This window comes from Ammospiza nelsoni, chromosome 3 (genome assembly GCF_027579445.1).
Source record: "Ammospiza nelsoni isolate bAmmNel1 chromosome 3, bAmmNel1.pri, whole genome shotgun sequence".
NCBI classification, from domain to species: Eukaryota; Metazoa; Chordata; class Aves; order Passeriformes; family Passerellidae; genus Ammospiza; species Ammospiza nelsoni.
In genome coordinates this window covers 34,275,551-34,300,506 of record NC_080635.1, presented here as the reverse complement: position 1 = coordinate 34,300,506, position 24,956 = coordinate 34,275,551, and the positions used below count along the sequence as shown (strand labels likewise).

Below are 24,956 nucleotides of genomic sequence, written 5' to 3'. Positions count from 1 at the left end.
AACAAAAGTGCAGGAGGGGATTTGTGTGAGATAGTCCTGTTTTCCTGCAAGATGTGGCAGAAGTGTGAATAAACTATGTGGAAAGGCATGTTGAATGCAGTCTGGTAATCAGTTCTATCTGACACTTATTTTGTGAGTAGGGCTGAAAGTCAAGTGCCTGCAATCAGTGGAGAAGTGTAGATGCATTGCCATTATAAATTAAGTAGTCTAATTGTATTTGGTTGACTTTGTTGTGGTATTTGAAATTTATTAGACCATTTCCTGGCATGCAGAAAATATTATGTGATGTTTTTAGAAATGCACATATTTTTTAAGTTACGTGAGTGCAGGTGTGGCTCTGATAGGACCTGTTAGTCCAGGCAAACCTTTGTTAACCTCTTCAATTTCTTAAGATTTTAATCACGTGTTAAAAAAAGGGGAAAAAAGTTCTAAGGAGGATGTGCCCACTCAGGCAATTCCAGTTGAGCTGTCTTACTTGTTTTTCCTCTTTCTTGTAAGTTTTCTTTTCTTTCCTGTCCATATCAACCTCCTGGAAATTGTTCTAGCCACCTCTGCATTTGGTGTTGCTCTTTTGCCTTCTCAGTACACATTGGAAGAGCTAATTCTATGGACAGTGTTTGTAGACCATAATGATGATAAGATTTAGCAATAACCAAATTCCTTAGAGGAAAGATTATTAACCTGACCATAATATTATGTTAGAGGTCAACTGACAACTACTGCTTACTTTGAGTTTTGGTTTTTCTTGTTGTTTTTCATTTTAGTTGTTTGTTGTAGTACAGGGCAAGATGCTCACTTTTGCTTGTTGTTTCATAAGGGGTTTTGGTCATTTGCAAAATCTTGTTTATATTGTGTTGGAAAATAAATAATTTATTTTTGGTTGCTGCATCTTTCCTTTTTGTTGCAGCAGAAATTTTTTTAGAGATTGAAGTATAACTGAATCCATTATATCAAATTTTGTGCATTTTCTCATCCATTAAATTAGTCACATTCGGTGAGATGCAGTAGGTACCTTTTAGGAGACCTGATACTATCTCCAGGTGAAGTTTACAGGTAATAAGAAATGCATGGGAGTATCTGACAGTGACTTTAAAATTCCTTTAATAAAGCCTATGACATCAATAAAATATTGAAAAGGACAGAAATATACCAGGGAAATTGCATTACTTCTTAAAATGTTCTAAAATACATATATCCTCTATATATGTATACGTGAATCTGACTATAAAGGATTTAAGAGTTAGAGCTTTAGATCATGCTATTTTACACTTAGTATGCCATGTAGCATGATCCAGAGATGTTATAAATACAAAGGAATTTTTTTTTTGGTCCAGGAAGGGGAAAGAAGGATTGGAAGGGAAAGCAATGTTTTCATTAGTAGCTTTACCATTCAGCTTTCTGACAGGCATTCTACATCTACTTGTCATTCAAAGAAATCTCAAAGATGAATGGATAATTCATTCATTAAATGGCACCAGAAGGGAGTTGCCTTATTCAAATAATCTGACTGAAGTGTCAGTTTGACAAAAATTCCAGTTTTGAGTGGTGCTTAGATTTTTGTGTTATGTGTTTGTTACTGCAGCATTGTTAACCCTTGGGGACAAGGGTAACAAAGGAAATATTAATGTAAGGTGTTGAAACTTCTGAGCTTGCTGAGGGAATTTGATGCTTTGTGGCAACACATCTGCTAGTTGTGTTACAAAAGAAAGATGGAATATGTGTTAGTGACTTGACACACTACTGATTCCAGTAAATCCTGGCATCTCTTGGGAAATTCCCAAGAGATATTCCAAGGCCAGGTATCCTTGCAGTGCATTAAGGTTATTGCATCTAGCCTTCTGATGGAAGAATGTGAAAACTGTAGGAAGGACTTCTCTTGTGGGTTGTTGTGGGTATCGATTCATTTAAATTCAGCATCCAGAAAGTTTTAATTATTCTGCTTTGGAAATTGCATCTTACCTGTTGCTGCTGGGACTATGTGGTACTTCAGTGTGTTTGGGGCTAAAATTGCACATGCTCCCTTTTCAACTCTGAACTCCTTATTGTATTTTGGTGAATAACATGTAGAACAAACAAAATCTGCCTGCAAAGTGTTTTTGCTTGAGCTTCTAATCTAAATTGAGAAATATATCCTCCTCTACGAGAATGTGGTTAAGCTTGTGTCATTGCTCAACCTTGAAGATGAAACAGCTCTCCCCAGCTGGCAAAATGACGATTTCACACTTGTTTCTAACTCTGAATCATCCTCAGGCATTGCACCTTAAAATCAAACACCTATTGTACATGTACAAGATTTTAGATCCTGTTTATAGAAATCCAACAGTTGCTAGTTTTTTCTGTCTCAAGGGCTGGCTTTTCAGGTAGGAAGATAAAGAATGCTGTTGGAAAATATCTACTTATATCTGAAATGTTTATAAATTACTTTTCTCCTGGTAGTTAGTATGAATATCTACAAAATATTGTGTGACAAAATAGGGGTTTTTATGCAATACAAATGAAAATATTTTTACTTGATTATAATGAACTGTTCATAATGCTCTTCTTAATATTTGACCAATGCAGCAGTCTAAACTCCCCAAATGCTGATAAGAGTCCTAAGGTAATGCACCAGCTCTTACTTTTAATAATTCAAACACAGTAAGACTTTGATATATCAGCAAAATACTTTTCTCACTTATGGGACCTGAGGGAAAGGGGAGGTTGGGTTTTGCTAGAGGATGGATGCTCCATGGCATTTCTGGTGTGCTCCTACTCTTCAGTTTTGGCATCATAGCTGAAATAAGTGGGCTACATTCTTTATCCAGAAGTTCTAGATTGAAGTTTGTGGGCATGCTGATTCTGTCTGGTTTGCATGTGGCCTTTGGATAGATAGTGTTCTACCTTTTTGAAGTCACCCAGAGAAATTAAGATTTGGGAGCAACTGAGTGGTGTAAGTGAAAGAAGGTCACGTTGTAAAGCAGTTGGTCTGGGAATCTGACTCTGTGGTGTTCAGTCTCTAGATGGCTGACTGCAGCAGAGGAGTTTTCTTTTGGTGACAGCAGAGACAGCAAATTACATCTTTTCATTGCATCAGGTGGGAGTGCAAGTAAAAAGTGCACATCTGGTGCTGATGTGCGGACACCAGTAATCTTGCAAAGTAAAGTCCTTAATCTGATCACTTAATCTTGCCCCTTCAGTTTGAAATGGGCTGTTATAGGCAGTTATTTCCCAATTAAATTGGAAAGCTGAATTAATCTATATAATAAAATTTGAGGCAGCTAAATGTAAAACACTATAGCAACCTAAAGATACCATTACTAAAATTACTTTTAGAAGGGGACAGTGGCATGACTGAGCCCTCTTTCCTTGCCTTGTAGAAGGATGGGGAAGGGGGTACTGAGGAATTACTCCTGATGATAATTTGTTGGGTGTAAATGAGCTGTGTTCAGCCTTGTGCAGCTCACAAGGTAATAGTGGCACTGAGTGAGGTACCTGTGCTTCTTCACTGAGATCAGAGGGGCAGCCAGGAGGAAGTCTGAGGGGAAGTAGTAATGGTTGTGCTGTCCACAGAGCCCAGATAATTGTTGTGTCTGTAATGTAAATTGCCCACCGTTAGTTTTAATAGCAACAAAAACCCATAGAGTTTTCCCAGCCTAGTTAATGACCATAACTCACATGAGCAGCCTTGCATGTTAAGAAATGAAAGTGAACACTTTGCAGTGTTACCAGAATAATGCATCATGTTCAGTATCTTCTATGGGAAAATGAAGGGGAAGGGAAGCCTCAAAATCTCTCATTTCTACTCACCCAAAGTCAATATCTTTACTTACACGTCTGAGGTACAAGATTTGCTCTCTGTGTGCTTTCACATTAAATGCTTACTTACTGTCTAAAAATGTACAGAACTTCAGTGATATTTTCTTAAGTCATATAGATAAATTAAGATAGTATCAGAAAACACTGCTACAGTCAGGAGGTGCTTTTAACCTTTAGATTGTAATGTATAGGTCTGGTAGTTCTCCTTCTAGTTTTCATTGGATTTTTATACTTCCCCCATGAATTTTTTTTTTTTCATTGTCCACCGATCAGAAGTGTTTTCTTAGAATAGAAATTTCTGCTGACATGTCAACATTGGACTGTGTTATAAAGATAAAATTTGATGTCACAGCTGCAGGTTCACAGCAAGGTCTTGTTTAAGACAGATAGTGATGTTTGCTTAAGACAAGGCTCAGATAGTAAATAGATTAGCTAGCTGTGTTGCACAGCTCTAATTATGATGATATCTACAAAATCAAACTCCTCAGAGTTACAACTACATGACAAAAGCACATTTGATAATTTTCCTGTTAGTCCAAAATGGCCTCAGAGATGCGGAGTGACACAAGTAAAGGGTTGTGACTGTAGCTCTGAATATAACTATGTACAATTTCTTCTTTCATTACAGTGCATTTTCTTGTTTTAAAGATATTTTTTTGTGACTTGGAAAATTTGGAAACTGCTAGTTAGGTAAGAAGGATAAATACAAAACTTGATCTGTATTTATAACCCTTTTTCTTTTTTTTTCTTTCTAAACAGGAATGAAAATCTGCACAGATGCTCTCAGTGCAAGGTTGCTAAATACTGTGGTAGAACTTGTCAGGTAAGATAAAAATAACAGCTATAAAGGGTTTAAGAAAATAGGCATTTGAAGACTTCTTTTACAGTCTCCATAAGTTTTGCATGTTGTCATACCTTCACACTGTAATTTATTTGTAGTTTTGGACAGAGTGGTTAAAAATGCTGGCTTGTTTTATTTGAGTATTTTTAAAGCTACAAATGTGAGATTCTGGTAAGTACAAAAGACAAAAATAAGTTGAAATGTGTGGTGTTTGACTGTACTTGGTGAGAGGGGGAGGAATAATTCCTAAGCTTGTCTGTAGATTGGAAGCTCTGATTCAATTTTGCAGTAAAACAATTTGTATTTCAGGAGTACTTTTTATAATGGTAAATTGTATATTCCAATTTTTTAAGAGGAAATAAGGGTCAAGAATCTGTTGAGAAGAGAAGGCTTTAAGGAAAACTGCATCTCTGAGGAGTTTTTCAAGGAGAAAAGTAGTGCATGGCAGGAGGACAAGGGACAACAGGCTTAAGTTGAAAGACCAGAGGTTTGCATGGGATACAAGGAAAAGCTCTTGACAGCCAAGAGATGGGACAGGCTGGCCAGGGTATTTGTGTGATCTCTGTGTTTGAAGGTTTGGAGACCCTACTGGATAAAGCTCTGAGCTCGGTCTGACCCCAGAGCTGACCCTGCTTTGCAACTAGAGCTCTCTATAGATCCATTCAGCCTGAGGTAACCTGGGATCCTATCCTAGGAAATATTTCTCAAAGGTGAAAAGTTCTCAAAGGCCTAAAACCTCAACTTTTATATTTGACTTTATATAGAGGATTGCCTCATAGGGCACTTGAAGTTTTAAATGGTTCCTCTTAGTTTTGCACTGTGATATTTTTTTTTTTTTTTTTTTTTTTTTGGTGGTAGGGTGAGGGTTGGTAGTGGTTGGCTTTTTAGGTGGGGGTGTGTGTGTAATTTTTTTTCCTTTTCCTAAATAGAGAAAAATGAAGAAAAGAAGTTACTGGTCAAAGTGGACTAGCAGTAATACTCTATAAAATTTTCAGCTAAGTCTTTGACATTCCAACGATCATGGAATTAAAGCATCATCAAATGGTTAGTGTTGGAAGGGACCTTAGAGATCATCTAGTTCCTTGGGCAGACATCTTTCACTAGATCAGGTTGCTCAAAGCATTGCTCAAAGCATGCCATCCAACCTGGCATCAAACACTTCCAGGGATAGAGCCATCCACAGCTTCTTTGGACAACCTGTTCCAGTGCCTCACTACCCTCACAGTAAAGAAGTTCTTCCTGATGTCTAAGCTAAGTATACTCTCAGTTTGAAGCCATCTCCTTTGTCCTATCACTACATGCCCTTGTAAGCAGTCCCTCTCCAGGTCTTTAGTAGGCCCCCCCATTCAGGTACTGGAGGGCTGCTGCAAGGTCTGTCAGTCTGTCTCAGTGAGAGAGGTGGTCCAGCTCTCTGGTCATCTTTGTAGCCCTCCTCTGGACTTGCTCCATGTTTTTCTTGTGTTGGGGTCCCCAGCTGGAGCAGGACTCTGGGTGGGGTCTCACCAGAGTGGAGCAGAGGGGCAGAATCCTTTTCCCTGCTTTGGATGCAGCCCAGGACACATTTGGCTCTCTAGGCTGTGAGTGCCCATCACTGGGTCACATTGAGCTTCTTGTCAACCAGCACCCCCAAGTCTTTCACCTCAGGGCTGATCTTGTCACGTATCATGTGTTTCTGTAAACAATTCTGCTTTAATATAATCTGTAGCATTCTCAAGATCCCACAAGTCCCTCCTTTTAGAGATTAAAACATATGGGGAGGGAAAAGAGGAAGAAGTGTCATTTTGATTCATCGTAGGGCACATGTGTGCAATGTACATTAGGTGCTTACTGTAGCATCAATAATAATGCCACAGGTAGATTTATTATGGGAGATCATAAGGAAAACATGGCCATTAAGACTATAAAAGACCAAAGTATTTGCCAGGTAAAACATCTTCTAAGAGAGTCATTGGTAAAGCTTCTGTTGGCAGGTCTCTAATATGAAATGAGACTGTGGGCACTGACCAGCAATCTGACTGCAAAATGTCATGCAATGTGCAAAGTGTAATGCAATAACTTGTTCAAATCAGGTGTAGAGGCAATGGAGGTAGGAATTGGAGCTTCCTCTTTGAGAAGCACAACTGTCTGAACATTCTTAAAGGATTCATAAGGGATAGCCTGAAGCCATCTTGAGTGTCTTTGCTTTGTGCTTCCAGCTCTGGAGTTTGCATGCTTGGAGCCATCCATAGCTGTAGGTAAGGATTTCAGTGAGACAGGCTACTGCTGCTTTAAGTAATCTGCACTTAATACACTCTGTATTGGCAGTTACATAATTTTTTGAACTGTTTATATAAATAAATTAACATTGAATTAATGTATGTAATATCCTGTGATGTTAGGTAGCGATAGAGAATAACAGGAAAAAAGAAATTATTTTGTAGTCAAAGCAGTGAATTTATTGGGATTGATGGCTTGAAGCATGTGATACAGATAAAACTGAGACCAGCCAGATTTCTTTGCTCTTGAGAACTGTCTTTTGATTCATATTTGTTCTAATAAGCCAGCTAAAGCGTTTGTGCTGCTCTGGTTTTATAGCAGCTGTTAGGAAAGCTAAACCAAATGCTTTGTGCCCTACTTAGCCTCTGTAGCTTAAGTGCAATTCATTATTATGTGCACTTCTAATTGAACTAATTGGTCAACAAATAAACAGCAGGGTATTGATGAAACTGCATTTTGCACATTAAAAAAGTGAATATTGGCAAAACAGGACTATTTTAGTTTTATAAATACAGATAACTTTGAAGTGCAAATTATGCAGTTGAATTTGCAGTTCACACTTAGTTGCAGAATGATTTAATTATTTTTGAACGTGTGATACTGCAACTCAAAACACTTAGGCTTAACAGCTGTAATTTTTCTGGAGTTTTGTAATTTATACATTATATGAAAACAGAATTAATACAAAAAAAATCTGATTTTAAAAAGTTTAATTCGATAGGTGTATGGGTCTAGAATAATGGTGGATTTTGTGAAAGAAACTTCAATGTAAATACGACAGTGGATTTATATTTCAGATATAAATAAAACCAAAAAGAGCAGTTTTTTTAAGCTGCAAATATCTTGTAAAAATCTTCATTTGCTTTAAAATGTCAAGTAGTACAAAAAAGTATCTTCAGACTAACCTTAAGGAGAAGAAACAGTCTTTGGAAATACCTCTCTTTTTTTGTAACGTGCAGTGATAATAGTTATCTTTTAAGGGAATATGTATGCAGAGCCAGTAGTCCTGAAAAAATCTATAAACAAATCAGAATAACAATTTTTTTTAAAATCTCCATAATGTCTGTTTTAAAGATCATGAGTGAGTTGTTCCAAATTAAAAAAATTCCCATTATTTTTCCTTTTCAGGCCAGTTGAAGCAAACTGTTTTAATTTAATTTAAAATATATTAGAAATGTGAAACTGGAATTTATCACAAGAGATCCTTTGGGCTGACCTTTTGCAACTGAATTCTGACTTCAGGATCAAGTACATATGGATTTTTTGCTTTTAATCTTTTTTTCACTCAGACCTAATTGGTTTTTGGCCCTATTTGACATTTCCCTGTTGCAGTCCCTTTTCCACTGGTTGATACCTAATTTCATAAACTGCCTTCCTTCTACCAATGTTATGATGGCTGGGTGTCTCTCAAAAGGTAGGATTATCACATCTGCTGCTCCTCATAATCACTGTTGTGATCACTTGTGGCAATGTTTATTAATGTGGTGTATCCCATGGATTGGGGACCAACGATATAGATGATAATCCCTGAAAAATGGAAGAGTAATTTCAGGCAGAGTTCACAATGTGATATTATTGAACATTTTTGAAACAATGTAATAAAATTAAAATGTCATAATTAAAAAAAAGACATTTTGTGAAAATTAAAACAGTCCTTTGGAAATTACAAATTATTTGCTTTTAACAGATCAAAACCTTCCAATGGAAAAATATCTTTTTCTTTTGTTAATAAGCTCTAGCTTTTAACAGCTTTTTGTTAGCGCATTAATCTGCAGGAAACATTCTTTTTTTGTGATCTTGCATGGAAGACAAGGGAAACCTTTGTTTCATCAACATTGCTTTAGGAACTTTTGTAGATTCAGGCTCCAAAGGGAGACAGCAATACCATATGTCTGTGAAAGAATTGGATGTGCATTGGCAAAATTGCTCAACTGAAAATATGCAAGACATTGCAGGCATTTGTGAGGGGTCTTTGCCCATGACCTGAGGCAGCAGGAGGTGATCCTGGCTTGTGCAGGGAGGAGTTGGAGTTGTTCTGCTGCTGGTTCAGCGGGCAGACTCTCAATCTGCCACCCGTGAAGAGCTCTGTGCTGCACCATCTCTGTAGCTGTGTGAGTGCTGACCATTTTCCCCCGGGTGAAGCCTGAGGATTTGCACTTGGTATGCATTGAGATTGAAGGAGAGACAATGCTTTGGGAGGAGATAAACAGAAAGATATTCTTTCCAAGTTTCTAACTGTAGTGAAACCTTGAGCAGGAGGGTTTTGTATTGCCCTGTGCTGTTCACTTGCCTTTCTTCTATTAGTGTTCATTTCTAACAGGAGAAAAAGGAGTCATTGCAAAATTGGAAGACCTTCCATGGCATGGAGGAGAAGAGTCATACAGGTGGCCATGTCTCTGCACTACAGTGTTTATACTCATGCTGGATGTAGAATATAAAACCTTGACTGAAAGCCAGGATACACAGAATAAAGAAAACCCTTTCACCAGGAAATGTGATACTAACATAAGTCCAACCAATAAATATTTTTAGAGACTGACTTTAAATTAGGTCTCTCCAGGGTCACAAATCTTTGTTTTCATATTGTCCTGTGATTTGTATCCATGTTGTATGGATAGAAAGAAAAAATATTGTTGAATTTCATTATATTTAATGCATTTGGAACTTTCCTCTCTCTCCCTTTCCATTTGGGAATAAGTGACTGGCAATCCCTGTTCTATTCTAGCTCCTTCTGCAGAGGAATCAGAATGATTCCTTTTTAGCATCAGTTTTGGCCTAAGTGCTTTTTCACTAAAGGCATGTGTTTAAACTATTCTTACCTCGTGGGAATGCTCTCAAAGAAACATGGCATGTGATGCTATGTGGTCCAGAATATTTCATCTCATTAGAGCTATATTGGTTGGGTAAGTTATTAATCATTTTGATATCACCTCTAGCATGTTTAAAATTCTGTGCAGCATTTATGTAGAGGAAAAAATTTGACAGTAAAGGCTTACTCCTAGGGGACATGTTTAGTTTAAGTTGGATAAAAATGCCAATATAATTATATTACACCGAATGATGTCTGGACATTTCAAGGATGACTTTGTTTTTTCTAGACAAGGATAATTCTATTCAGCACTAAATACTTAACTTTTATTTGCCAGACAGCATGTGACACTAACTGTATTTGGATTAATGCCTTCTTGGTGTCATTTTTTTCTCCTTGTAGAGTTATGGGTAAAAGAAATGAAATCACAAATCTCTCATGTATCTGAAAAAAATAAAATGTTCCACTTATTTATTACACATAAGCCACAGGGGAAAAAATCCTGAATTAAATATAATAAATGCTACTGGTGCTGAAGCCTAGTTACCTGAAACAATTCCCTCACTTATGCAGCTTAGGAAAAAATTGTGTGAGTGCCTTTGGAATAATTATAACTCTCATGTCAGCATCTCCAGGTCTGACGTGCCCTTACACATAGCTCTGCCATTTTATCTTTTTTTAAAATTGCTGAACATGTACCTAACATTAGACAATCATTTTCTTTGTGGCACTCACCTAACAGGAACTGGTTTTCTGGGTTCATGTTTTTGTTCCTTTACTGCATATTTGTGAGAAAATGTCACCTTCAGAAGCCCTTGGTTCTGAGTACTTGTCATTGTAGCAAATTTTCATTGTGTCCTGTTCTTTTAATTTGCTATTAAAGCTATTTGAAACAGCTGTCTGGCTTCAAATATGAATTGTGAATATGCAAATAAAATGTGTAAATATGTAGTATGTTAGACTTTTTGTATATTATAAGCAGAATTTTCTGCTTGTAGAAACAGAAGACAAGAAAAAAAATTGATCAGAAATTTTCTTCCAATATATTTCTTTAGCTGAAGACTCATTCTTGCTGCTTTTCTGCACTAACCTTGGGGCAACAATGAATGGTGGAGAAAAAAGAGGCACATTTCAATGTTTCCTTTATCTTACCATCCTGCCTCTTCCCTGCTATGGAAGTGTTAATCTGTCTCTGCTATTCTAATCAAAGTGGCCCATGAAACAAAATTTCAGGTTTGGGTAATATATGTAACTAAAATATTTTTGGTTCTGTCTCCTGTTTTGGTATCAGTGACCACTCCTTGTCAACTACATACTGTAGCTGCTTCATGCCACAACAAAGAAGAATTAGTTCATATTGTTTTGAGCATGTTTGTGTGCATATATAACCATAGATAACCATATATATGTAAAATATGTGTGTACATATAAAGTTTATGTAAAATAAAATGCACCTGATTTTCATTTTCTTCCTTTTAAAAATATCCTGATAGAAAGAAGCTTGGCTGGACCACAAACAGGAATGCAAATGTCTTAAGAGCATCGAGCCCAATTTTCCTCCAGACTCTGTCAGACTTGCTGGAAGGATTGTTTTTAAACTAGTAAGTGATGCTCTTTTAGAATTGATTCAGTGCAGTAAATTCTGGTAAATACTTTCTCACTCTACATTTTTAATGCAATTATGAACTACAAATCTGAAGTGACTGGGAGTGCTGGAAAAAATTAGACTGCAAATTGCATTACAAGTTTACTGATTAGTTTGTAGAAATGCTGAAAGGATCAAGAGATTCCAAACCAGACATAACTAAGCTTAAGGGACATGTTTATTGACTTTTCCTATGGCTATGTGGTTGCATTCTCAGCTTATTTCTGCCTGGAAGCAAAACATAGGGAGGCACTGTTTTCCCTTCAATACTACTGAAGTTATTGGTGGTTTTCTGTTAACCTAATGGAAGCCTCATAAAGTGTTGTTTGAATGAATGGTTAGGGCAGAAGCACTGGTAGCTAGCCCTTTCTTTAGAGGGCACAATGGCATGCTTTCCATGCTGGATTCTCTTAATCTCAATTACCTTTTTTAATGTTTTTCTAAATTCTCTTGGAAGTCCTGGGTTTTTGACATTCCCACGGTTTGATTACTTTACATGGACTAAATTTTCTGATAGTTTAAGCAGCTTATAAATGTGTGCGATTGTAAATCAAAAGGGATTTGCTCATTTTTTTGCTGAACCTGCTATGATGCTGTATGTGTTGGATAAAAGTGCAGGCCTTTGTTGTGGTCTGAGGTGATAAAATATGATTTCACACTTATTTTATACATTGTTGTGAAGAGTTTGTGCATGATAGCTTTTAAAGGGCAAATATGTACCTAGCAATACTGTGCATTAATTAGAGTCACATGAACTCTGAAACTACAAACTCATAATCTGATTTCAATTATGCTCTAAAGGGCTAAAGTAAGTTACTAAAGGTAAGCTGCCAAAGTGTTAAAAAAATTCAAAATGAGTAGGAAGTCTAATAACAACAAAGAAATTTAATTTTTAGGATAGTTTATGCAAAATCCTGGATTTATGTTAATGCTGTTGGCCTTACCTGGTTATCTTACATGTTTATCACATGGAATAATCAGTCTTGTAGAGTGTTTGCAGGATAAAACATGCTATGTGAGTGTTAATTATCTGTTTTTTGTCTACAGCTCAGACAATCAGTATGCCCTTCTGAGAAACTCTACTCTTTTTCTGATCTTCAGTCAAGTAAGTAATTGCCAGCCAGACTTTGGGAAATACTACCTAGGTCTGCTTTATGAAAGGGCCATCTGATTTTCTTGCAGCTTGCCTTCTGAATGTTTGCTCTGTGGAGTAACAGAATCTAAGACAAAAAGTCTTCTGAATGTTTGCTCTGTGGGAAAGCACAGTTATTTCAAAGATAAAAGGGAAAACACGCCTGTTGTCTTGAAGCAAAATCTTCCTGGTTTTTTTTGCTTTAGTATTTTTATTTTTGCATTTTACAATGAATATCTTGCCTGCTCATTGTTTTATTTAGCCAATGTCTGCCTTACTACATACAGTGTCAATATTTCTACATCCATAGACAATAGTACATATACTTTTACACTGAGGTTTTACTTTTTTAATACTTATGTGCTATTGCATAAAGCTTTGAAATGACCTCCAGGAACAGGAAAGAATGTTAAATTTAAAAGGGATATATGTATGTTTTTCTTCTACATAACCTTTCAATAGAGAAAAAAGATGAAATGATGCAGTTATTTCTTTTGTGGCTTCACAAATTTCAACTGCTTGGGTAGAAAAAGATGCTCTCAGCGGAGCAAATGTTGAAATAGGCAACGTTTTTTCCGTATTTTGTGGCATCTTAAAGACTTAGAAAGGAAGAAATACATCCTTGGTTCATTTTTGTATTTTGTTTAGAGGGATTTTGTGGAGAGTAATGTGAATATTTTGATTACCTCAATGTTTTTAAGTATCATCTAGAGTTTTGACTACAAACCAGCTTAATCAATTGGTATAGTACCCGTATAAACACAAAAAATGCAACACATAGTATTAATTTTACTTCTGAACACCCTGACATTCTGCTGCCTTCTCTTGAACTGCAAGGGCAAAAGACTTTAACTAGGCAGCAAATTAAAATGGATAGATTTCAGTTATTTAAAACATAGTGATTTTCTGCAATGGATATTCTCAATTCGTGTCACAAAGGTTTATGGAAAACAGATGCTTCAAATTATGTTAAAATGATGTGGACTAAGGACTTTTATGCTTCATTACACTGCTGGGATCCAAGGAAAGTGTCTTTATTATACCAATGGCTGATTGCAGGGTGGTGCAGGAGGAACTGGACTGCAAGAGTCTCCATTTAAAAATGAAATATTGATCACTTGTACAGCAGTTGTCTCTAATGTGGGCAAAGATTGTTTTGTAACTGATTGTTCCAACCAACAAACTGGTTTCTCAGTCCCCTTCAGGAGATGATCTCAGCTTTCCTGGACTTGACTGGAGACAGGGGGAATAGTGTGATAAGTTATCTGGAGAGAAGCTTTGTGTTGAACAGGCCTGAGCTGCAATGGATAGATGGTACAAAAGTCTGTAGAGTGGCCAGAAGCTTCTGCTAAAATTCTCATTCTGAAGGAAATGACGATATGGCCTGTGATACAGATGGGATGACTGTCCTCTCACTGATGCAGAAATAACTGGTACATAACCAGTTAGTTGAGGAGAAGACAAATGAGACATGCACATGTAGTGTTTCATCTGTTCTTACTCTGAGTCTTAGTAACAATTCCTGTGGAATCTTCTTAACCCCACAGCACCAAGTGTTTAGGACATTGACACATTAGCTGAACACGGTACTTCAGGCTACAGTACAAATGGCCTATGCATAATCTTATGTAAAGGTTTTGGCTGACTCTTTACTTGTGTTGTTTTCCTGGCTTCCTTGTTAGAGTGAATAGATGGTCTTTGTGGTTTTGGAGAAAAAAATCCAAAAGTGTTTTAGGTTGGTGTGAGAATTTGTAGTAGCTATGATGTTTTTTTGCTGGCTCTGTATGCTCCAAAAGCTCCTGTTATTTATTAACAATTTCCCTGTTTGCTGCACAATTTATGAATGGTGTTGATAAAGCTTTTGTTTCTTTGGGTACTTAATGGAATCTATAGGAGAATCAGAAATGCATTTACATTAGAGGTCTATGTATGTAGGAGAAAAGATTTCTCTGAACAGAATCACATGAACTGGGAATACAGGCTGTAATCTGAAACAAAAACATTTTCAGGAAGCATCTTTGTAATAGAAGATAATGTTTCAACACTAATTAGAAATGTGATAGAATTCCCATTGATACTATTTTAATTTTTTTTTTGGGTTTTTCCCTTCCACTTCTAATTCCAAAATATTTTATTTTTGAAAATTATTATTGGCATATGCTGTCTCATTTTCTTTACATTATTACTTTTCAACATTACTTTATACTGCTGGTTGAGTTTTAGTGTGGTAGGCATATAAACTGAATAGAGGTGTATGAAGTTTAAACACTTTTTAAGTAATTATCTGCTAAAACATATAATACATGAAAAACCACAAAGCATGTGGAGGCATCCAGCCCTTTATGAAGTTCTTTTCCAATCTCCATAGTTCCTTGAAATTCCTCTATATGTCCTGAAACTCAGATTAAGTAGGAGGGGTCTCTCTGAGCATTGTTACTTTTGCTAGTTCTCATTTATCTTAAGACAATTTCTTCCTTGCTTAGTTCTCTGGGATCTCTCTATGTTACAGCAATTCAGAAATCATCTTTGTTTTTACTTACCAAGACTCAGTGTTCAGAAAATAGTTTGTGTGCTGTATTATGGGGCAGATATTTTGCTACTTTACTTGTGTAAGAATCAGAGTTCCATAACTAAATCCCCATGCCTTATTTAAAAATTTTTTCATAGACTTTTGTTGCATTTTGTCTCCCACACCAGGTTTCTTAAACAATTTTAAAATGTTCCTTAAAAACAAAATTTGAAAAGAGACACAGATTTAATCTCATTTTGCTTTTGGCCTTTTTTTAATGTGCTTGGAAAACCAGGTCTTGATCATTTTCCATTAAGATTCCCATGGGATTTTTTTTCTGGATCATTAGCTCTGATGTCCTGGACAGATTCTAGTGTGGATAATTGCATTCTGCTTCCATCTCTATCAGTTGTCCCTGAAGTTCCAGTTGGTTTTGGTATTCATGTTCACATCTGTCCTAAGCTACAGTGTCCATTTGTAACCTGCTCCTTATATGATTTCTCTTCTTTAGTCCCGGGTTATTGTATTTGCCAATAGTGAAACAAACCATGCCTTCCTCTCTATGTTATAATGCATTTTGTAATGTATTATAGATAGTTTGAGCTAAATTGCATGTTGTGTTGAATATTTATATTTGAAGGAAAAAACGTTTTTGTTTTCAAAGGGATATTATATAAGAAATACAAGTGTGTGCTTATAATTTTTCTTTTATATTTTTTAAACTTGATTGTTTCAGTCATCTAGACATTTGCTGCTTCTCTTGAAGGCACAGTCCTCATAGATACCATATTTTTCTATACCAGAGATTTTTTGTACATTATGAAATACATACATGTCTGAATTTCTAACATTTACATTCGTTCGTGCTTACAAAATCACCTGCACACATCCACACTGTTAATTGCACTTGGGTAGTGCTGTGAGCATCTACAGATGTTTATAATAAAATAACAGTTTGCCATTATGCAGAGATAAAATTGATTCATAGTGCATGATAAATCTCTGCCTTTTTTTATAGACTGGTGTTTTAATATGTTCTGCTTCACATTCTCCATTTTGTACTAACTGGTAGGAAAAAGAAAGTGTGAAGCAGGTAGTCAGGCAGTGAACTTGCTAGGGCAGCAGCAGTTTCACTTTCTTTGTTATCAGAGACCTGATGCATGCATAATCACTTAATTAGAAAATGAGGCACTGTGATTCTTTCTGCTTCAGGATTTCTATCTGAAAAACATCAATAAAGATGCTTTATAATAAAGTGATATTTACTTATTATTCTTTCATATTCATTGTTTACCAGGTGCACTGTATGAAATACCTTTTGTTCATAAATACTTTTCTGTTTCATCTGCTGGCATAAAGTGTTTCTGATGCATCTATGGAGAATGCAGTATAAAAGCATGTACTGCTGCATAAAGTTCCAAGAATATTTCTAATGTGGTTAATGTTACAAACCCAGATGCCTAATTTTTGTATGTAATGTCTTACATCTGCTTACACATCTGCTTTATCTATTGGCTTTTGATCTTTAACTTGCTGTTTCATTCATATGATTTGGCAGTAGCAACCTGATAAACTCTACTGTGTGTTGATAGGTAACTGTCACAAAAAATGAGAAATGTCTGCCCTCTGTCAAAATTGCCCTCTGTCAAGATTAATTCCTGGACTGGAAATGTCTAGACTGTATGGCTGCCATTGGATGTTTTCAAAATGCTGGTGAAATGTTCTGTTTATGACATGGTCTACTTTTTTTTCCCTTCCCCAATAAGACACTGAACGGTTAAGTGAAGAAATGAAAGATGGCCTCAGGCACCTTGCGCAGACTTTGCAACTGTATTTGAAAACTGAGATACAGGATGAGTCTCAACTGCCACCTGCAATTGACTTTTTTCAGATCTTCACAAAAGTAAGTGTTAAAATCTGGTTACTTGACAACTCATAAATTATCTTTTCCTCGTGTTCACGATTTATTTCTGAGTGGGAGTTCAGTAGATACATTCACAGTGTGATATATGACAAAGTGGATTCAAACTAATTTTTTTTATTCAGTCAATATTTAAGCAGAAGTATAACTTTAATTGCAGCACTTCAAAATTAAAGCAGTAGCCAGAAGATATTTTTTTTCTTTTCCTTTTTTAAAATTATCATGTTAAAGTTGTTGGGTGAGAAAAACACCAAGAAAGTTCAAATATAATTCAGTCAATCAACCTGAGTAGTTTTTTCACAGTAATGAAGAATATATAACATCACTCTTCAGCCTAAATTTTTTCTGCAAAGTGAAATATGTTTGCAGATATCCTCCCATCCGACTTGGTCATCTAGAAGTATAGTTTTTGTGATAGTGTTGTATCCTACAAGCTGCTTTTTCTAGAAGCCTTGTGCATTTTTTATTCTGAAAGGTGACATATAAAGTATTTAAAATTAGATTCCACAGTATGTAAAATGCCTATTGTGCTACTAAGTAAATATTGTTGTCTTTTGGTATAGATGTTTTTTTACTTTCAATTCAGGAAGCTAAATTCAAACAATGCTCAGAAATATTTTATGTGAAGAGTACTCATAGTTTTAACTCCATTTAATTTTTTTGATTTCAATTCAGGAAGCTAAATTCAAACAATGCTCAGAAATATTTTATGTGAAGAGTACTCATAGTTTTAACTCCATTTAATTTTTTTTATTTCAATTCAGGAAGCTAAATTCAAACAATGCTCAGAAATATTTTATGTGAAGAGTACTCATAGTTTTAACTCCATTTAATTTTTTTGATTTCTAATTGATTCTTACAAATTCTGTCATAAGATTTATCTTATTTACATTTTGGTTGTTTTAGTAAGTGTATTCTTATGAAGTAAGCCAAAATATAATTTTTTTTCTGCTGTAATTAAAAGAAAGAGCCTCTTTGGGAGAAATAAAATAAAAATGCTATAAATTATTTTTTTAACATTTAAAAAAAGTCTGTTTGCACAGTTAAAAAAACTTTTTTTTTTTTTTCCTGCGGACAAGAATAGGAGCAATTTAATCAACTGTGTTGTTTTTCTGGATTTTTTTAATTGCTGGTTAGACTGCTGTGATGCAAAGTTGCAATTTTACCCTGAAAAATCACATAGTCTGAAATAGACCCAGTCCAAAGGCTGCATAGATAAAACCCTTTAAGTACTACCTCATCTCCACTCAAGCTGTTTTATTGTCTTGCATTGGCATGCTGGTTTGGCCTGGGCTTTGTCAGATGCATTTCACATGAAACATGTACATTGTGTTATCTGGTGTAGAGAATTTGTGCAACTGAAGATAAAACTGATTATCAGAAGATGATCACTGCCTACTCAGTTTGAACTGAGTTGCAGCTTGTAAGAAGTTTTTTCTAAATGTTTTTGCCTCCTACATAATAATAAGCTTAAGATGGGGAATGGCCATGTGGCATTGCAGAAACAGTGTGATGAGTACTAAACACATTGAAACAGTGGTGAAGAACGTGCAGAAGGTTTTTAATTTTTTTATGTGCACACATGCACAGGCATGTGCACATATGTGCCCCTCCTCTCCCCTCCCTTGTATTACCAAGGAGGTGTAAGTGGCCATCAAGGGCAGAGTGAAAGCCAAGACTTCCCAGATCCCTGTTTTGTTAACTGGAGAACTGGCAGTGCTCCTGTTAATGACAACATTTGCCCTACTGTAGCTTTGGAGTCACAAAGATATTTTTTATATGTTGACTGTGAATTTTTCCCCACTGTACTGAATGTAGTGCCAAGTACTGAGTTCTAAGTTGGTTTTGTTTTGGGGTGGTTTATTTTGTCCATTAAACTAGGGCTCATTTCCTTCTTTTGCTGGTTTTGCTTAGTCTGTGTGATAGTCTGCTCTGGGAAAATGGAAAGCAAATGACATAGACCTGTCCTGTGTACACATACTTGATATCGTTAATAGTAAATAGAACTGGCAGAAGGGATAGGAGAATCTGACTGGACAGGTGAGTGGTTGAGAGAAAAGAGCAGTCAACAGCCATGTGCTTTGCATGAGTAAAATTAGAATCTTATTCAGAGTTGAGTCAAGCACAACTGTCAAGCTTTTTGTAAGACCTTGTTGTCACTCTCTAATTTTTCCATGTGGCATTTTACAGCTTTCCCAATTTGGTTGTCAGACAAGTTTGTTATGAGTGTGATAGTATATTAAAATATTAATTTGGTATTTCCCCATCCCTAGGCAGGTAGCAGCTGATGTTTTCTGCCATTCCCATGGAATGTTCTTTGGAAGATTACATGTCCATGCAAATTTTTTTTTTTTTTAAAGCTGAGTAGGGATGCTTATTCTCAGCAGGTAAAAGGTAGGACTTGGGAACTGTAAAGTCTCTGATATGACTTTTGCAGTCTCGTCTCTGTAGTAGAACTCCAAAGAAGGCCAGCTGTGATGACTTCCCTCTGTGGTCAATAGAATAAAGAAATACTACAGATACATAACTTCAAGATGTAATCTTGTTTTCCCAATCACTTCCAACATTCCTTTCAAGTTCAGTAGGTGCTTATTCGAACATTGAACTTTTTTGGATCAGTTCTTTCATTGCATGCCACAAAAAGATCCAGTCAAAGGTCATTTTTTATTCTGTTTGATGCTGGATTCTCAAGAAGGAAAATAAACAGGCTGCCAGACAAAAGAGAAAAATTATCCTGTGGTGAGGTGACTATATTCCAGATAGTTCTTGGAAAATCTCCAACCTGATTTAGGTCAAAAGAGCTTCTCGGAAGCTCTTTTAAACAGTCCTCCTTCTAGGCTGTCCACTGCTCTTCTCTTTGTGAAAATTCATTATAGTTTTGTTCGCTTGCTTGTGATGCTTAATAGGCAGAGAATCCTCCTGAGTGCTCAATTGTAGAAACCTCCCACTGAAAATCAAAGGAAATTTTGTTGTTTCTTTCCATGGGGGCAGAATTTCACCCCAATGTATCTTTAGTTTGCATGAGATCTGTGGAAAATACCAGCTGTACTGGATGGAGAGGTGTTTCAGAAGGGTTATGCACCTACCTTTCTGACAGTGTTGCCCTGTCCTTACTAGACAGTTTGGTTTTGTACCGACTGTCCTTTTAGCTGGAGTTGAATTTTCTCATTTTTGTTATCTGATCACTTTTTGCAAGCTTCAGTTTATTTAACGTGCCATTTATCAAGGTTGTGACTGTTTTAAAATTCTGATCCTCAGTATTAAACAGAATTATCTGCAGCTAATTATGTGGTAAGGCTTTAACTCCACTGAGACATTTTCTAATGTCAAGATAAATTTTTGACAGCATGGTTTTATGGTTTAATGATGTTTCCATAACCTTGAGATAAAATCAGTCCTTGCTTTTTATTCTTCAGCTTTTACTTACATGTGTGAGGAGGTGGCCTGGAGTCCTTTGAGACATTTAATGGATGCAGGATAAAGAATTAAATTTTTGTATACATTTATGGTTCTTTTAATACTAGCAGACCGAACAATGTGAACCTCTTTAAGACATTGAATAAACTCTGTACATATCATAAACTTGTGAGTGACTCTACTGGCAGGAATCATGACTTCTTTTAGACCAAATATAGGCTTAGTGTTTTACCTAGAAGTGCAACTACTCATACTTTGTCAGAATTCACTTTTTGTGCATTTTGAAACAGTTTGAAGATTTATTTTCCAATTAATGAGAAATAAGAGATTCTGATGTGTGCTAGTATAATAGCCATTTTAAAGATCTCCTAATTTCAGGTCCTCGCATTTATAATAATAATAAAGTATAGGCCACCTCTGCCTTAACTAGCAGTAAGATAAAATCCAGTGACAGTGAATGAACTGCTGCAAGCAGACTTCTAGGGCAGTTTAATAAACTTAAACTAGAATTTTATTGGAAAGACGTTTTCTAGAGGATGTTTTGACGAAACTGTTTGTAAACCTTTTTGGGAAAGGATGCTGGATTTAAGATTTTAGGGAACCCCGTATGATGCCATTTTGGGTTTTGCCTTTTTTTACCTTTTATACATTCTCTGCATTTTTCACACATATGTTTGTAGCTCTGTAGCCTATTGTATTGGTGGCTAATTTTCCCTGTAATTTTCCATGGCCTTTCCCTAAGCAGAAAATTCCAGATCTCCAAGCCCTGGGAAGTACAAGGTTGCAGTGATTAGTTCTTCCTGGGAACCAAAGCCAAGAACAACTCTTCAAAATGCATTCTCATGGACAAAGCACAACTAGTGCTGAGCGGGGACTCCAGAGAAGGGCTTGATCTGGAGGGGAAATTGAATCACCACTTGTCCTCCTAATTGGTGCTTTCTATCAATTATGCTATTTTCCTAAAACCTATAAATATGTATTCATCTCTATGGGGATGGGTTTTTGTGGACATCTTTCCATGACTGCCCCTGGAGGCCTCCATTAAAGATCCTCTTTTATATTGCCTTCTTACTAAAATTATCTTGGGTTTCATTTCCAAGTTGGGAAAAAGGCAACACATAGACCAGAGATGGTACCCTGAAATAGCAGTCTCCCTAACTCTTTTGTTGTGCAAAATTTCATTTCTGGGACAGTGTTTTAAACACATCGGGGATGATAGGAACTAGACAAAGAATTTTTAGCTTTCTGAAATTTTCAATCTTTCCTGCAGTTCCAATCTTGACATCTTGAAAGTAGGTGTGCTGCATTCTTTTAGTTCACTGGAGCGGTCACACACCTGTATATGTGGGAGGTGAGTAGTCCTTTTAATGCAGGTGGTGGATGTACTGCTCGCCACTATCTTCTCAGGTGCTGTTCTACTCTTTTCAGGTCAGTTTAGAATTGACACAGGTCAAAGAGTAAAAATAGGTCTGAGTGCCTGTAGAGCTGTAAGTCTAGTATAGTCCAAAGAAAGTATCTGTATGTATTAGAAACATGTGCGCAATTTTTATAAGTCAGATTAACTTATTTTCATCTCACTTTTTTAAGGTCTGTGATATTGACATAAGAGTAAAGAAGAATGCAAGTTTGATGCTGTAGTCCAGTCTCTGTGCCCACAAAAAGTTTTAACCAGAAGGCCAATTGTCTGTTTAGGCTGTTGGTGTAGTTGGGTTTCTTTTAAACTTAAGTAGTAGTAAGGAGGCTCTATAAAGTGTAGAGGTGTATCTCTCAAGAGGCAGTGTCCTAGTCTCTTTAAAATTCTTTGTTTATTTATCCTCTCAAAATTTAGATATTTTCACTTGTTCTTCTAATTTTTCATTCCACTCAATGCTTTGAAAGAATTTCTTTTCAACATTAGAGGTGTTACTACCAATTAAAAAAAAACCTCACTAAAAGGGTTTTGGCATGGATCTGCATAGGCAGAAGAGGGCCAGGAGTTGAGCAGTGTCATTTGGCCTTTGTAAAGCCTGAATACTAAATTATAGTAATTTATTTGTGTGTTGTTTTATGGGCAAGTTGAAGGACATAGTTAATGATGTGACTGATAAAGTGTGTTTCATTTTCACATTGCTCCCTCAGATCTTAGAGGCTCAGTGTTCTCTGGGAAGACCTTGGAATACAAGATACATCTGGTCAAGATATTCTTAAGTAATGCTTTCAGTAGGTTACTCTTACTTAGGATTCACTGGTTAACCTAATTCCTGGAATTGGGGAAATTAAAATTGATTTGTATCAAGAAAATCAAAAGAATTATTAGGATAAAGTTATGAGCAGGTTAAGAGTTGTTAAAGACATACAGGTGAAGGCTATTTTCTGATGCTAGACTTGCTAATATAATTAACTCTGGATGCACTTGTTCAGTTTCCCTGTGATTGGGAGGCTGTGAAGTTTTATTCCTGGAGGCAGGAAAAAAGCAAGTGCAATGATTAATCCATTGTTGTTCTTTGTGTAATTCAAAGCTAATGTACTTTGCTTCCCTGTTTCATCGTAAATTGAAGACCAGTACTGACAAATTTATTTTTAGTCATGGCCCAGGAAACTATTTTGCAAAAACCTTTTAATTTTGATAGTTCTTTTTATTATAAATGCCAAAGTCTTATAATTTACAGGAATACCTGAAACAAAATTGGTTAGTTTAGGTGCTCAACATGCATTTGTGTTTGTTAATCTTTTTAGTCTTCTTTTTGTTTTAGAGTTGTAAGAATATGTTCCTGCTCATCAAACTATATTGGAACCTTTATCTCTGACTATTGCCATCATTAAGTCTACTGCATAAGATTTTTGATTATCTTTTTACCTGTAGTGCTATTGATTTAGTTGATAAGGTTTTGTTTGGTGAGAGTATGGACTTTGCATTTGTCTGTGTTTGTGGTTTTAAGCTATTGAAAACTTCACACAACTGTGAAGAACTGACTTGCAATCATTAGAAATACTGTGTTAGTTACTGCCAAAATAGTTCCAGGAGAAATTTTGTGTACTCTCTTTCCAGTGTACTCCACAGGAACATAACAGAAGTCATTCTCATAGTTGTTCATAGTTGTACTGAGAAAACATGAATGATCACTTGCCTAACATGTGTTATTGATTCTGAGTTGCTGTCATATCTAGCAAGAGGGGAATAAGCTAACATCAGCCTCTGCAGTATACAAACTCAAAGGAAATGGGAAAAGCTAAATGTATTATGAGAAAACTAAGCACTAGTTTTGCTTCAATTCTGCTGCTCTTGAAAGCATAGGAGTATGTAGAAAATCTGATGGTGACCTCGTTTTAAATTTAAATTGGTCTATGATTTCAACATGTCTGTTAAATGGCAGTAATGCTTTTTTCACTTGTGTAGTGCTTCCAATAAGCCTTAAGAAGAACTTGAATAAAATTTAGCAACAATTCTCTATAGTTTTCTTGTGTGCCAGACCAGTATCTGTAAGAAAACTAAGGCTAATAGAAGGTGTTCCTATAGCTGCCTTTTCATAAGAGTTCTGTAGGGCAGTCAGAACCAAACCACATCTGTCCGACCACACAGTGTAGCAGTCACAGTCTGCTGCTTGTTTCTACAATGGAACAATGAACAAGTGTAAAGACAACTGGAATATGCACAGTTGTTTTTAAGAGCCTACATCTTAAGCTGTATCTTTTAAATTTTGCAGAAATAGTACTATCCTGCTGCTAGGATTTGCATTGTATTTCTCATTGTGTTTGTTTTAGCTCAATGTTGTTGCTTGAAATTAAGATTGCAGAGAAAGTGGCAACCACCGTGCATTGGCTTTAGCAGCAATAGTGTAAATAGAGATTATAGAAAAATTAGTAAATGTTTTAACCAAATAGGAAGAAATATTGCAGCAATACTCTAGAATAAGGGTGATAAACAGTCTGATAAGACTCCTCTCTTTTTATTTGGCCAAATGAAAGTTGAGTCCCTACAGGAAGTTATTTTTGTCTAAGGTGATTTTTCAGGTTTAGTGATTTTCTTTTATTTCCTCATTGAGTTATAATTTTGGGAGATAATCTTCCATGGCAATTAACTTAATTTTCAGTCACAGTAGTTACCTTGAAGAGCAAAGGTATATTATACCAGACCATGAAACAAGGCTTCAGCCATTCTATCAGATTTTAAATTGAAGTACATGATCACAATTAAAATGTAAGCTTTTGCTAACAAAGCTTGTTACAGTGAAAGTAAAACTGTAAGATTTCAGTATTTCAAATTGAACTTATGGTATAATTGGGGTCCCCTCATTAACTTGTATGTACCATCTGTTTTACAAATTGTATAACAAGTACCAGGTGTAGAAAATGAGGTAGAAGAGTTTTAAAGCGAGAATATATTACACAGAGTGGTTGGGTAGAATTTGTAATAATTTGGTTTTGTGTCATAGGAAAGCAGGGTTTTTTCTTGAAGACTAAAGGGAAGCAGAAAGATTAATTTTTAAGGAAGTTAATTCAGCACAAATTGAAAAGCATAAACTGATAGAAAGTTGTGTTGAAAGGAAAGTTGTATGCTTCATGTTCACTTGATGCTTCTTCTGTTGGGCTAGGTTGAAAGTAGTAAGATGGCAGAAAACAGTTTAGAGATAAAAATGGCAGGGTAGTGTAGG

The 24,956-nt window shown here is 36.0% G+C and overlaps 1 protein-coding gene across 7 annotated transcripts in view; it reads left to right on the top strand.

Annotated features, from left to right (window-relative positions):
* The window catches only part of SMYD3 (SET and MYND domain containing 3), a 385,946-nt gene that overhangs the window by 45,204 nt on the left and 315,786 nt on the right, over positions 1–24,956 (top strand). For 5 of the 7 annotated variants that reach the window (XM_059468066.1, XM_059468065.1, XM_059468069.1 and 2 more), the window contains 4 exons: positions 4,555–4,618; positions 11,195–11,302; positions 12,394–12,451; positions 16,754–16,890. In XM_059468066.1, coding sequence (XP_059324049.1) covers positions 4,555–4,618; positions 11,195–11,302; positions 12,394–12,451; positions 16,754–16,890 — 367 coding nt within the window. Of the gene's footprint in view, positions 1–4,554; positions 4,619–9,620; positions 9,796–10,801; positions 10,935–11,194; positions 11,303–12,393; positions 12,452–16,753; positions 16,891–24,956 lie in introns of those variants that run through there. The other 2 variants (XM_059468071.1, XM_059468072.1) reach the window with 2 other exon arrangements.